Raw genomic sequence first — 14,258 nt, 5'->3', positions numbered from 1 at the left:
TACAAAAATGGTGGTCTAATTCTACAGTGAAAAGAAGCTCTCTTCCCTTCCAATTTACTAAGCCCGTCTACAACTGACACTCAGTACCACTTCAAACGGTAAGCTTTTCCTACACCACAAACATTTCCTTTAGATTGTTACATATGACAACTGCTCACATATACATCTTTTACATACACAGCACTACAATCAGGAAAAAACAACATCTGAATCTTTCATTCAGGCAATCATTCTTCTTTTTCTATTATTTGAAGGTGGCATTCTATGGATGTTCAACAATCTTTTTTGTATTTTAAAATTTGTATGAACATAATTACTATATTTATTTATTATTTATTATTATTTATTTATTAAAACATTTTTATACCGCCCAAAACTTACGTCTCTGGGCTGTTTACAACAGAATAAAAACAAAGTAAAACATTCGTTAAGACAAAAATGGGGGGGGGACGACACACACATTACAACAATTTAAAAATTTTAAAATAATGTATACAGAAAAAAATAACCACACATAAGAAGAGAATGGATAATCTTTCATTAAAAGGGAAGCACATTAGAAAACATTATTAGACACATCTATAAATAGAACATCAATAAAAACATTCACCTACAAAAAACAAACATCTATCACCATAGAAGAAATGTTAAAAAGCCCCTGTATTTTATATAAATTGCTTAAATACAATTGAACATCTTTACAAGAAAAAAGGGCTTCCTATAGTACAGCTTTGCTTTGCGTTTAATTCCAAAACACTTTTAAAATGGTTACATTCCTCCTAAAACATATTGATGTTGAATACTCCTAATCAGTAATTTTATCCATGACACAGCAAGACCCTGGTATTTTACATGCTATATTCTGAAACTGGAGATTTTCAATATTTCACATACAGAAGTCTTACTGCCAAAACAGATTAAAGAGCAGTGACTGACATCTGGACTAAATTTACTTGAGGAAATCCCATTGAAATGTCAAGATGTCAGCCACTGTCTCTTGACTCTTGGGCACTGCTGCTTTGAAGGAATGGCAATCAATAGATTTTTGCATGTAAAAGGGGCTTTGCTTTCAAAATCATATTCACTGAAGACACAAAATACATAACCAATATTTCCTTGCCAATTATCATGCCTACCAACAGTGGTAAAATCACATTTTTCTTTCCCATGCCATGTGAGGGGAAACACTTGTGACCTGTCAAATACTACTATGCTAGAAATGCATAATTCTTCTTTGTTAATGGGGAAGACACAGTGGCTGACATGCAGGCTAATGCAGCACTGCTGCAATGAACAAAGTTCATTGCAATGAACCTACTTGCAATAAACCTACATGCAAGTAAGTTATGGAGCTACATGAGGGATGTTCAAAGTTGCATAATCTCTTGTGGTGTCACTGCACTTGCACAACAAGGATAGTAGAACAGGACTTGGGGGTTTCACAGCAAGAGGCATGCCACAAGTTGTACAACCTGCAGAAACACAACACTAGTTTGGAATGCAAGCTCCCTACTTAGTGGATCCAGCTTTTGAAACATCATTGTGTTAGAGCACAACATGTTTGCATTAGCACAGCATTAGCCTGGATACCAGCAAGCATAGGTATTAATTTTCCCCCATACTTGTTCCCACATTTTTGTGAGTAGATTCATTAGAAGACTTTCTATTCCATTCATCTACAGATTTATCCTGGAATTGTTATTTATTTATTTATTTATTTAACATATTTATATACCGCCCAAAACTTATGTCTCTGGGTGTGGTTTGCAATAAAACAGTACAAATTAAAACAAAATTAAAACATTAAAATAATTTGAAATGTATCATGAAGTTAAAAACTGTAAGTCTAATTAAAAGCCTAGGTGAACAAATATGTCTCAACTGCCTTTTAAAAAGTTGTCAGGAATGTGGAAGCTCTTATTTCAGCAGGAAGCACATTCCAAAGCATCGGGGCAGCAACAGAGAAGGCCCATCCCTGAGTAGCTAACAGACGGGTGGGTGGCAACTGCAGACGAACCTCTGCAGATAACCTCAATGGGCAGTTGGGCTTATGGTGAAGAAGATGTTCTCTTAAATACCCTGGGCTTAGCCTGTTTAGGACTTTATAATGAGCACCTTGTATTTTGTCTGGAAACTTATCGGTAGCCAGTATAGCTCTTTTAGGATAGGAATAATATGGTCTCTCCAAGATGACCCAAAGACCAACCTGGCTGCTGCATTCTGTACCAACTGCAGTTTCCGGTCTACGTACAAAGGCAGACCCACATAGAGCACTTTGCAGTATTCAGGTCTGGAGTTTACCAGCATTTGTCCCACTGTTCTGAGGTCGTTTATCTCAAGAAACAAAGGCAGCTGGCATATCAGCCAAAGCTGACAGAAAGCACCTCTGGCCACCGCCTCAACCTGGGACACCAGGGAGAGGTTTGGATCCAGAAGCACCCCTAGACTGCATACCTATTCCTTCTGGGGAAGTATGACCCCATCCAAAATCGGCAGATCAAAATCATCTCCCGAATTCCAACCTTGCACAATAAGTACCTCTGCCTGGATTGATTGTCAGTTTATTATCCCTCACCCAGCCCATCACCATCTCCAAGCAAGCATTTAGGGAGGTTATGCCTTCTTCTGACGATGCTAACATGGAGAAATAGATTTGGGTGTCATCAGCATACTGATGACACCCTGCATCAAATCTCCTGGTGATCTCTCCCAGCGGTTCCAAGTAGATGTTAAACAGCATTGGAGACAATATGGAATCCTGAGGGACACCATATAAAAGTTTAGATTTTGAAGAACAACAGTCTCCAAGGGATACCATCTGTAATCTGACCGAGAGGTAGGAGCGGAACCACTGCAAAGCAGTGCCTCCCACCCCCAATCCACTCAGACGCTCTGGAAGGATACTATAGTTGATAATATTGAAAGCTGCCAAGAGAGACAAAAGGACCAACAGAATCACACTCCCTCTGTCAGTTCCTAATTGGAGGTCATCCATCAGGCCAACCAAGGCAGTTTCCACCCCATAGCCCACCAGAAATGGGTATAGATACTCAGTTCCTCCAAGACTGCCTGGAGCTAGGAGGCCACTACCCTCTCAGGTACCTTGTTCTGCCACAGAAGGTTGGAGACAGGCCTATAGTTGCTTAACTGTGGGATCCAATGCAGGCTTCTTCAGAAGACGTCTAATGATTGCCTCTTTAAGGCAAGGAGGCATCCTGCCCTTAGGGGTGTGCACGGACCAAAAAACTTGATTTGGTTCGAATTTGGCTGGTCCAGTTCATTTGAATGATCGAACCAGTTTGTGTGGCCAATATACTTCTAAAGGGGCAGCCAGGCAGGGGCAGTGAGAGAGGTAATAAGCTTCTTACCCAGTCAGTGTGGCTGCCAGTGCTGCCGCTTGCCCTCCCAGCATGGTCCCAAGCTGCTGGCTTGGCACCAGCTTGGTTCTAGCCTCCGTGCTTGCGTAGAGGCCATTTGCATGGCCATGCAATTACCACGCTGTCACTGAGCTGGTGGTTTGGTAAAGGATGGAGAAGTGTGCTTGGGGCTGCGCCAGGAGGGTGATTGGCAGCAGTGGTGCTGGTAGCCATGTGGCTGGGTAAGGAGCTTATCATCTCTCTCACTGCCCCCACCCAGCCACCCCTTACTGTTGTGAAATGGTTCACTTGAACTGGGCCTGATCAATGTGAACCGGTTCACAATGAACCGTTCATGCACACCCCTACCTGCCCTCCCTCAGATCAGCATTTATAATATCTACCAGGCTTTGTACAACAACACCCCCTGCCTAATAGTATAAGTCATATTGGACAAGGTTCAAGAGAACAGGTGGTAGGCTGCACTGTTCCAAGCAACTTGTCCACATCCTCAGGAGTCACAAACTGAAACTAATCCAGCCTAACCACATAAGAGGTGTTGCTGCCAGAATCTCCGCATCAGACACTGCAGTAATTGTGGGGTGTGAATCTAAGTTGGCCCAAATACAAGAGATTTTATCCACAAAGAACTCTTTTAAAAAGTCACAGCGGATAATTGATGGTTCCAAATTCTGATTCAAGGTAGGAAGGGCACATACTAGTCCTCTCACAACCCTGAACAAATCCGCTGGACATAAGCTTGCGGATGCAATATGGGCAGAAATGAATGGCTTCTTTGCTGCATGTATCACCTGAGCATAAATCTTCAAATGCGTTCTTTGTTGTAATCTGTCAGATTTGAGTTGAGTCTTTCTCCACTTGCGTTCCAGTTGTCTACCTTGCCACTTCAGCCCCCGTAGTTCTCCCTCAGGCCTAACAATATTTGGTGTATTGTGATAACAGCTGTTCCTCTTCTCCCAGATTAACAGTTGTATAGTTTCTCAAAGTAGTGAATCCTTGTGTGTCAACCAAATGAACAAAAAAGCCCTTTCTGAAGATATTCAAACCATAGAAATATAAAATTCCCTATTTTCTACTGAAGTTAAGTATGTGTTTTAACATGATCTTTTTTTATCCAGTCCTTAAATAAGTCATGGTAGACCCATGCAGGTGGTTCCACGGTAGACCCAGCTCAGAAAAAGACCGATGTCCCTTTTCCCATTCAGGATCAGATTCAGGATCAACTAGTACTGAGGTTAAAAGGGATAACTGGCGCAATTTTACTGCCACCGAGAAACAAATACCCCTGATAACTTGGCAAAGAGGAACCTTTTAACGTGGTGATTCTCTTTATTTAGCAGGGGGAGAGCAACGGGCCCTATCCACCCCCAGCACAGTACCTCCAATGACTGTTGCTGGTGTCTATCTTGTGTTTCTTTTTAGATTGTGAGCCCTTTGGGGACAGGGATCCATCTTAGTTATTTCTTATTTCTCTGTGTAATTTCTTACAGTTATTTCTGAGCCATTTTTGGAAAGGTGGTATAGAAAATGAATTTTTTAATTATTATTATTATTATTATTATTATTATTATTATTATTATTATTAAATGTCTTTTGATCACATTCCTAATAATGCATTTAAGGACAACTTTTTGCATTGTGCCTATAGAAAGGTTTAAAGATTGCAGTACCAGTCTGTCAATCATGCAAAACAGTTTTCATGACAATACAGATACTGCTCTTTCTATCTTGATATTAAATTAAATCAGATAGTTACTTTGATAGTAAATATTTGGAGTTTACAATGAATACAGAAAACACAGTATGCAAGCCACGTCAACTCCTTTCCTTTAACAATGCACTTCTAAAAATTCCTTTTCATTTTTCTAGTTTTCCCTTTTCAGTCACACATTCATTCCATCAATATCACATTCTACCCAGATTCAGCATTAGTAAAAGAACAAGAGAGAAGGAAGGATTTACACACACAAAATAAATTGCTTGCTGTAGATACTCCAAAAGACATTTAAAAGTAAGATGTTCATGAGTTAGCTTTTAAACAGCTGACAGCTCATCAAGCTGAGCTTCCTTCTCTTATTTATTCTGCTTCCTTCTCTCTTCTTCAGTAGTTTAGAATTTTCTGAGAAATAATGACCTTTCAGTCTGCTACCACAGTTGTGGTAACAGAAGCCCTATACAGACATATTGTTAGTGAGATGCTGTACACGAGTACATGTAAAACAGGGCCGGAAGTCCCACCCCAGTCCTGTCAATCATTTGCAGCAGCATGCCATTCACAGTAAGAGTGGCATTAGTCTGAAGACACAAATGCCATGTCTATGATGGCATGTGATGTGACTGACCCACATACCCTGTTTCCCCAAAAGTAAGACCTACCCCAAAAGTAAGACCTAGCAGTAATTTCTGATGTACCGCTAATTGCCCTAGTGCATTTTTGGGGGCTAAAATTAATATAAGACACTGTCTTATTTTCGGGGAAACACGGTCGTGCTCTCTCATAAATGTGAAGGCAGTGGCTCACATTCTGCACAGTTAGTAGGGTGGAACAGAACAGCATGCCTGCAGAAACACTGTATTGGAGTTCAGCCAGCGTAAAGGGGAGGAGGATGGAGAAGAGCATCAAAATTCTTTCTGGTGTGCCTGTTTGTACGGCTTCTTTCTGGCCTTCTTCAGTGGAGGACTGCAGCCAGAGTACAAACCTACAGCCTCTTGTACATGAGAACTGTGTTCAACTGGGGTAGGGCTCTGTTTGCGTATTCTGTTCTCAATGTATATGACTGGGAAATAGTAACTGTCCCATGATATGTCTCTTCCCTGTGGCTAAATGATTAGAGAGTTACTCTGTGATACAGTATATGCAGTGTGGGGTTTGAGACCAGACTGCTCCTCCTCTATTGCTTCTGTCATGGGTAGTGCTGGTCAGTCATGCAAAATGTGAGCTCGGCCTTGGTTTTATTATGCCCCTGGCTGGGGTTAAACTTGGTTTGCCCAGCTCCTGTGCAGGCTACCAATACCTTCCCTTGCCTGAGTGCAGTTCACCTTGTTGCTTGTCCCAGCTCCTCCCCTGGCAGAAGGTTCCTTTCCTGAATAAGGTCATTGCTCTCTCCAGGGGAACCTGAACCCTTGCTTGGGGTGGGGGGCTCTATATTCTACCCCCCCCCCCCGCTGTCTTCCTTCTCTGTTTTACGCTTTGTTTTAATAATAAAAGAGTTATTATTGGCAGTGTGTGTATGTGCAAGTTGCATTCAGAGATTTAACCCCCAGTGTGCTGGTGCTATTTGCAAGTCTCTTTATCTGACCTCTTGCTGCCTGCATTGCAAGGGATCATGCACTGGAAGGTGCTGTGGCATCACTGTCTGGCATGGTGCATGCTGTGTGTGGAATGGGATATCATAGGGGTGTGTATCCACATCAGCACAGGGAGGGATGTCTCTTTGTCAGTGTGTGTGGACTGGCTCTTTTCATGCCTGGTCCATGGGGCAATTGTCAGTATAGTAATAGGATTTCTCTTTGAGGATAATTTACTTGTATTGTTCTTCATAAACAATCTAAAATAAAAAATGGAATACATTACAAATACTAAATGTTAAATATAATATATACCCAACCCTTTCAAAAAAACATTTTAAAACTTTTATGAAGAAAAAAAATGCTATTTTGAGCATAGGGTTCCGAAATAAAACTAGAACTAAGATGAAAATTCACTGCAACCTAAAATTTGATAGACTTTCACCATTACCAAAAGCCAATTAAAAATTACCAAAGCCAATTGCTTTGAATGCTGGAAACCAGTATTTAATGGAGAAATTCAGGCCACTACACTACAAAGGTTAGGCTTTCCTATAACAAAATTCTAGTTTCTCTTTTCAGTGGGAGGCCATAAATAAACTTTTGGATTTTATATTTTAAAAATAGGATTTCATGTTTTGAATTTGGGGATTAGGAGTTTCATTTTTCATAGACATTTGCTTTAGTAAAAAGATTGGAGGCAGAGGACTCTTTTCTCTAGAGAACCCAGTTACTGGCTGTCCCCTTCCAACCTAGTTTCCAGGCATTGTGGTAGTGTCAGGAAATGAGAGACTTTAGGAGGATGTCAGAGGATTTGGACTGGAGTGGGATGGAGTGCGGTGTGTGTCGAGTTGGGCTAGTATGGACGAGCACTCATACAACTCAAGCTGCCCCACAAAGCATGAGCACTTACAAAGATGACAATGCTATGCCTACATTGACCAGGGGTATAATTTCATATTTCAAAGTGGACTATGCAGCAGCTACTTAGTAAATTTAATCAATGACAGAAGTATGGTTGCATTTTTGAAAATCCAGTCACATATTATGAACAGAAGTGCACCTAGGTAGTTTTGGATGCTGGACCTAAAGGTCTTTGGAGCACCCCACCCCATCCCAAGTTAAGCATCATCCCCCTGCACACACGCACAGTATTTTCAACACATGGGTTCTTGAGAGCACAAACAGCAATTGCACTCACAAGAATGTAAGAATATAAAACCAGTATATTTATGCACATATGCAGTAGTAGAAACATTTCAACACACAACTTAACATACTCCCATCCCACATATTTATTTCCCCACTCTTCCCTCTGTCTCTAAAGCACCTAGCTCAGGACAGACTAGAGAGAATTTGGGGACCCCAGGTGTGTGTGTGTGTGTGTGTGTAGGCCTTGGACTTTGGCCCACAAGTCCAGGGGGGAGAGCGCCTCTGACTGAAAAATGTAGGTTCCTAATGTGTGGGGAAACATCCAAAGTCCATTGAGAAGTCAGTGAGTAGTAAGAAGTGCTCAGAACAAAAGAACTCATGTAGCAAACTCAAGGCCATAACACAATACAGGAGCCTGACCAGAAACAGGCTGTTGATAAGATTGCACCAGTTTGTGCTGATGGAGTAGCATATCTCAGCAATGGAAGAGTCTCATCCTGCAGGTTTCCTCAGAAGTAAGCCCCACTGTGTGTTGCCCACTCCTATGCAGGTTTATTTGGAAGTTAGTCACACTAACTTTTAATAGCACTTACTCCTAAGTAGACATACACAGAATTAAAGCTGTGGGCGGTTTGCCAGTGGCAGATACATTGGTCGTCTGATAAACAATTAATTTTTAAAAAATGAGGCCGTAGGAGAACCACACTATTCTTGTTCCACAAAACTATCGTCTTAGAGGCATGCCCAGTAATACGATTTACCTGCTGTCTACTGTAAGGGTTAAAACATTCCCGTGCTTTCCTCTAACATGTACACTTTGTCTTGGGAAACGTAAAGTAAGGGACAAGTCTTGGTGGTCAGTAGTTCGCAAAAATACATAAACACTAGCTTCTGTTGGGATATTACTAGACATCAAATGTCCCCCCGCCTCTCGTTCTCTTTAGCTGTGAGGTGCCTAGGCTATGAATGGAAATATGGAGATAAAGTTGTCCCAGGAGTCTTCTCGAGCTGCAGAGTGTGAGTTCCAGATGCCTCCAGCAGCAGCAGCAGGGGGGAACTTGGAACAATAGACGCGAACCAGACAGTTTTCCCTGACCTCCCCCCAGATAGTATCGCCCAAACCCCTTATCCCAGCATGGTACGTCCCAACGGATGCAGGCGTTTCCTTTAGAATTTAGACGCTCTCCCCCGCCCTCCTTCCTTTGAGGTCCCTCATCCTACCCCCGCCTCGTACGTTCTTCCTCACGGACTAGAGAAAGAAGTGGGCTCGTGCTCGGCCGGATTCCTCTCTTTGTGTGGGAGAGCGCGCGCGGTCCACAGAGAGCGCGCGCGCGGGGCGGGGGAATACCTTGGAGTAAACTTACTGTGCGGGCGGGCGCGCAAGACAGAGAGTAGTAGTGGAAGAGCGGGCGGGCGAATAGCCCGTGAGGGGGGGAAAAGAGGGAACAGAAGAAGAGCCGGGTGGGGGGTGGGGTGTTGTTGCAGTTGGGTAGCGTTGGGTTCGCCCGTTGGGAAAGCGCCAGCAGGAACAGGGAAAGGAGTCGCGCGGGACCCGCCTCCACGCCTCAGGTAGTCCTCCTACGGCTGGCTTTGGAAAGTTTTGGGACTGAGGCGAGACTCGCGGCGGCTGGGAACGAAGGAGGCGGAGGGGAGTTCTTGCGGCGGCTCCATTGTGAGCCTCTAGGGCTGCCTGGCTGGCTCTCGCTACTCCCCCGCCTCCTCTTCCCCCTTCCCAGCCGGGTAGTAGCGAGAGAGGGGAGTTTTGTTCGCTCTTTTCACAAGGAAGAAGACCCAAGTTTGGGCCGGAATTGTTCGCATTCCTGCCTGGCAGCGGAAAGTGGAGCCGAGCTACCGGGTGAGGGAAGGCGGAGGCTGCGGGGGGTGGGTGGCGACTGTGGTGTGGGGGCTGGTAAGAGCCACGACGTAGCCCCTTCTCCCCCGACCCGTCCCCCGGGAATGCCCTGGCATGATGGGCCCTCAAGGAAGTGTGGCGGCGAGGTCTATTTAGAGCACCCGGGCTGCTCAGGTTTGTTTTCAAACCCGGTCCAAACTTTGCAACCTTTAACGCTTTCTCGCGTGAAAAGTACCGGGGCTCGAAGCTTGCCTGCCTGGAAGTCACATCCTCTTGCCCTGGAAGCCTTTTCTCTTAATCCCAGAGGAGGAAGAGCTGCCTATAGTTACCCAGTGGCCGCGAGGGAAGAAAGGCACTACTCCGCACATGCTCAAGTTCCCTGCTGCTGCTTCATTACTTCGTTGAGCTTTGGCAGTCAAAATAAGTTCCGGGTCTAAGCCCCCCCCCCCATATCAATTCAGAGGTGGTTTCTCTGTATTAGTTTCCTTTCCCTTGTGGCCCCCTCGGTCCTTCCCTTCCGGCGGATAGAACACAATAGAGATCGGTTTCTCACCGTTCCTCAGGGTATGGAACTCCGTATAAGAAGTTTGAAATACTTGGCATATATGGGTGAGGTTGCTAGTTCATGAACTGGTTTGTTTGTTTGCTTTTGCAGATGGCTTTGTGGATATGTGTGGACCAGCTGTGGATTTAGTATCCCGTTTTTCCAGGAACGGTCCTGCAGCGCTCTTTCTCTCAGTGTTGTTCTCTTTCTTCACAACTCATTTCAATGCTGTACGGAAGAATAAGCTGGCCAGCTTCTAGACTCATTCTTTTTGTAATAGGCTTGTAATCAAACATTGGGGGGGGGGGGGCAACTGCTGTGGATGTTCATTCTCTCCCCTTCCCCCATAACGGAGTGAAGGCACTTTCTTTTGACAATGATGAAAACTGAAGGTAAAGGAGAGAGAACTTTGAGAAGTGCTTCTCCACACAGAAATGCCTATAAAGCTGATTTTCATGCTATTAAGTGCAGTTTTGATTCAGTGAACACTGATAATGCGTCAAACAAATCTGGTCCTCAACAAAAGCTGACCACCTCATCCAATGGAGGAGGTAATGACCCACATGTTCGCGGCAGAGCTGTCACCTATGGTAACCGAGTACACAAGATCAAAAACATGTTCATGCAGATGGGTGGTTCTCCCACTCAACCTTGTGAGAGCAGCCCGCCTTCTGAGCCCAAAATCATCACCAAAACAGCTTTGGCTGACTCTGCACCTCCTTCTCCAAGTAGCCCATCTTTCCTCTGTGTTCAGAAAAATAACCTTTTCAATTCTGGCTCCATCCCCTGCACCAGTCCTCAGGATGCTTTACCTGCCACTGCTTTTACTGATAAAATAATCCGCAGCAATGATGAGGGAAATCTAGACAAAGCTGCCCTAGCAGAGAAGTTTTCTGAGACCAGGAAACTTTTTGAAAGCAACATAAAAAAGCGAGGCCCATTAGACAGATGTGCTCTCAGCAAAAATGAAAGGACTGAAGACAGAGAAAGACATGGCTCTGCTTCTTCTGACTGTAGTAATGTGGTAGATCACTTTAATTTCAATACTGATGTGAACTCTCAAAGCACCATAGACAAAACAGAGAATCAGGGTATCAGTGAGCACAAGCTGCAGCAATCCAGTGGTAACTGTAGATCCTCCTTTCTGAATGCTGGACCTATTTCTAGGAGATTGGAGAGTTTCCTGGCAGACAGTGACAGTGAGGAGTCTAAAGACAATTTGAAAAATGAGGGTACACCAAACCCTGTCCAGACAGTGTTCTGCAATTGGGAATCACCAGTTGTTAGTGAAGACCATTGCTTGAAGCAGAATCAGCCTCTTGCTGCATCTGCTTTCTTAAGTAACAGCAATGTTAATGAAAGGGATGTGCTGATTAGGACCACTGAGGAATCATCTAAGAAAGAGCAGGCAACTTCTGAAAGGGATCAGCAGACTCCAACAAGCACTTCCACTAAAGTGGATCGAGCCCCCATAAAAATCTCGCAGGTAGAACTAGTTAGAGCTGAACTGATTGTAGTGCAGAATAAAGCTTTAGAGGATGATCATGAAATAGTGGGGGAAGTTAATGTCTTCCAGAAGGAAAAACCACTCCGGTTCCCAAGTTGGGAAGGGGAAGGAAGTGGTCTCATATTTGAGGAAATTGAAGAAAATGTCTGCAGAGAGGCCAGTCCGAAAGGAGTACAAGAGCTGATATCTCTGGAGGAGGTTCAGAGAGGAGAGCAGGGCCATGTGGAACAAGTAGGTGACAGCGAAGATGAGGAGGAAGGACAAGAAGTAGAACACAGAGAGAACTTTAGTGGATTTTCTTCCAGTGCTTTTGGGATAGAAAACGCAGCTTTTGATGATGATAGAGAAGCGGAGGAATATACTCGGGGCCCTGGAGGAGGAGAAACGTTGACAGAGGATGAATACAACTGTGATAGCGATTATGAGGAATTTCCTGGACTTTCTGAGGAAGAAGATCCTGTTCCAAATAGGAGAGTCAAGTTCTCCACATCGCCAATCAAGGTAAAGTATCCTGAACAGTTTTAAATTTTTTTCCATTTTCCTTTTGAAAATGGAAAATTTCATTTAAATTTTTCATTTTCTTTCTTTCATCTATTTTGATGATGCTTGTTTCAGACATTTAAATGTATGGTATAATTACTGTTACTGATTTAATTATGGTGATAAGTAATAATGAATATAAGTGTAAATCAAAATTGTGAAAGCACTGCAGCCTAATCCACATGTGTACTTGAAAGCCAGTTCTTTTTAAAACCAGGAGGACTTTAAAATAAGCAGGCCTGTGACTGGGTTGTGTAAAGCATCTAACAAATTCTTAAATATTGATAGCTAATTCATCAAAATGATTAACAATGTTGTGGAACACTCATGTAACAGTGAAAAGGTAAGGTTACTAATCATGTCCATAAATTTGTGGTGTGGGGAATTAATAGTTAGGAATACTGTAGGTCGTTGGCGTAAGTTAAGGGGAAAGCTTACTTTGCTAGCCAAGATTGCCCTTTACACCTTTTTCCAAGTTTGATGTGATCCATGTGGTTTCCTCAACAGTGTGTTAGTGTCTTTTGATGACTTTAGAATTGTTATGCCCCACCTATGAAATCGTGCCCTTTTCAGAGTCAGAAAGTTAGCATTTAAACAGTGTTAGCTGGATAGTTACAAGACATACACATAAGCTGAAACGAAACTGAAAAGTTTGTGGAATGTGGTTTAGGCATGTATAGTAATGGATGTTTAAGGATTTTTAGAAATATTTATTAAAATGTTCTTGTAATGCCCTGCTAATATGCAGTAGCTTATGAGGCTTGGCTAAGTGTCTGAGGATGCCATCCTAAGCTTACTTTGGGTGTGGGTGGGTGTGCGCGTGTGTTGCTTAGGATGATTCTGTAAATTGACTTCTATTATGGAGTAAAAGTTCACAAAATAATTCAAGACTTGTATTTTTTGGGTTTTTGTATACATTCTGTAAGTTTTTAAATATTTTTTTAAATTTTTAAATAAATAATCAGATAATCACCATCATTTCATATGGTGAGAAGTTACTAGGCATATCATGTTTATACAATGTGAATATTAATAAGGATATTTATATACTGCTTTTCAACAAAAAAAGTTATCAAAGTAGTTTGCATAGCAAAGTTGTAAGAAAAATGGTTCCCTCTTCCAAAAGGGCTCACAATCTAAAAATAAACACAAGGTAGACACCAACAACAGCTACATGAGGGGTATCATGCTGGGGTTGCCAGCCAGTTGCATGCACTTGGTGTGCTCCATGATGTGTGTGAGTTATAGGTATCATTTGTTACCGCATCAGTAATGATTCTGCCTAATAAAAAAACAAAACAAACCATCACACTCAGCTCCTGATGAACCAAGCTAATCCTTGGGTAAGTCATTCAAGTCAGCTCTGACTTCAAATCACCTGTTTGTTAACTTTATTTAGAAGATGTATACCTTGTCTTTTGATTAAAATTATCCCCAAGGTGGCTTATAACCACCACCACCACCACCAACAACAATGATAATAATAATCCAGCAGCCTTTAGTCATCTGGCAGATGACTTCTTTCCTAAGAACTGCTTTCTGTCAGTTCTGCAGTCTTCAGGCTGAGGAGGATAGGAGGAGGAGGCTGAATTAATAGCTTTTTCTTCTATCTCCAAACATGTAATTTCTGCTGACGAAATTGACCATACCAGTCACTTATTCAGTTGGTATGTGCCTGTAGGTCCTTGCGCTACAGTCCACCGCTATTCGTAGGGACCTTTGGATTGCAGCTTTTGTTAGTATGCTAATAGGGACTCATTCATAGTTCACTCCTAAGTATCTTAAATACTAGAGCTGTGCTTTGGAGAATCCAAAGCTGAACAATGTGCACCAGCCTTTGGAACCGCATAGAGTTGGCCTCTCACAGTGCAGCTGTCTCTGCAGTGCTGCGTGCAGTATACTTCACAATGTTATCTGTGCATGACTTCGTAGCAATTGCTGGGGCAGTATGGGATTTCCTGTAAAGGAGAGGGGCCCTGCACTGGAAGCACATGGTGC

The 14,258-nt window shown here is 42.9% G+C and overlaps 1 protein-coding gene across 7 annotated transcripts in view; it reads left to right on the top strand.

The window, feature by feature from the left end:
* Positions 1–14,258, top strand: part of LOC128332145 (neurabin-1-like) — a 160,811-nt gene that overhangs the window by 44,622 nt on the left and 101,931 nt on the right. Inside the window, exons 1-2 of one of the 7 annotated variants that reach the window (XM_053266540.1) lie at positions 9,029–9,386; positions 10,325–12,221. The exons of 1 other annotated variant lie outside the window; for it this stretch is intronic. In XM_053266540.1, coding sequence (XP_053122515.1) covers positions 10,590–12,221 — 1,632 coding nt within the window. In that variant the 5' untranslated portion in view covers positions 9,029–9,386; positions 10,325–10,589. Of the gene's footprint in view, positions 1–9,028; positions 9,673–10,110; positions 10,234–10,324; positions 12,222–14,258 lie in introns of those variants that run through there. 5 more of the 7 variants (XR_008310580.1, XR_008310581.1, XM_053266529.1 and 2 more) reach the window with 5 other exon arrangements.

This window comes from Hemicordylus capensis, chromosome 1 (assembly GCF_027244095.1).
Source record: "Hemicordylus capensis ecotype Gifberg chromosome 1, rHemCap1.1.pri, whole genome shotgun sequence".
NCBI classification, from domain to species: Eukaryota; Metazoa; Chordata; class Lepidosauria; order Squamata; family Cordylidae; genus Hemicordylus; species Hemicordylus capensis.
Note: the sequence above shows the minus strand (reverse complement) of the source record. Positions and strands in the feature narration are given on the sequence as shown.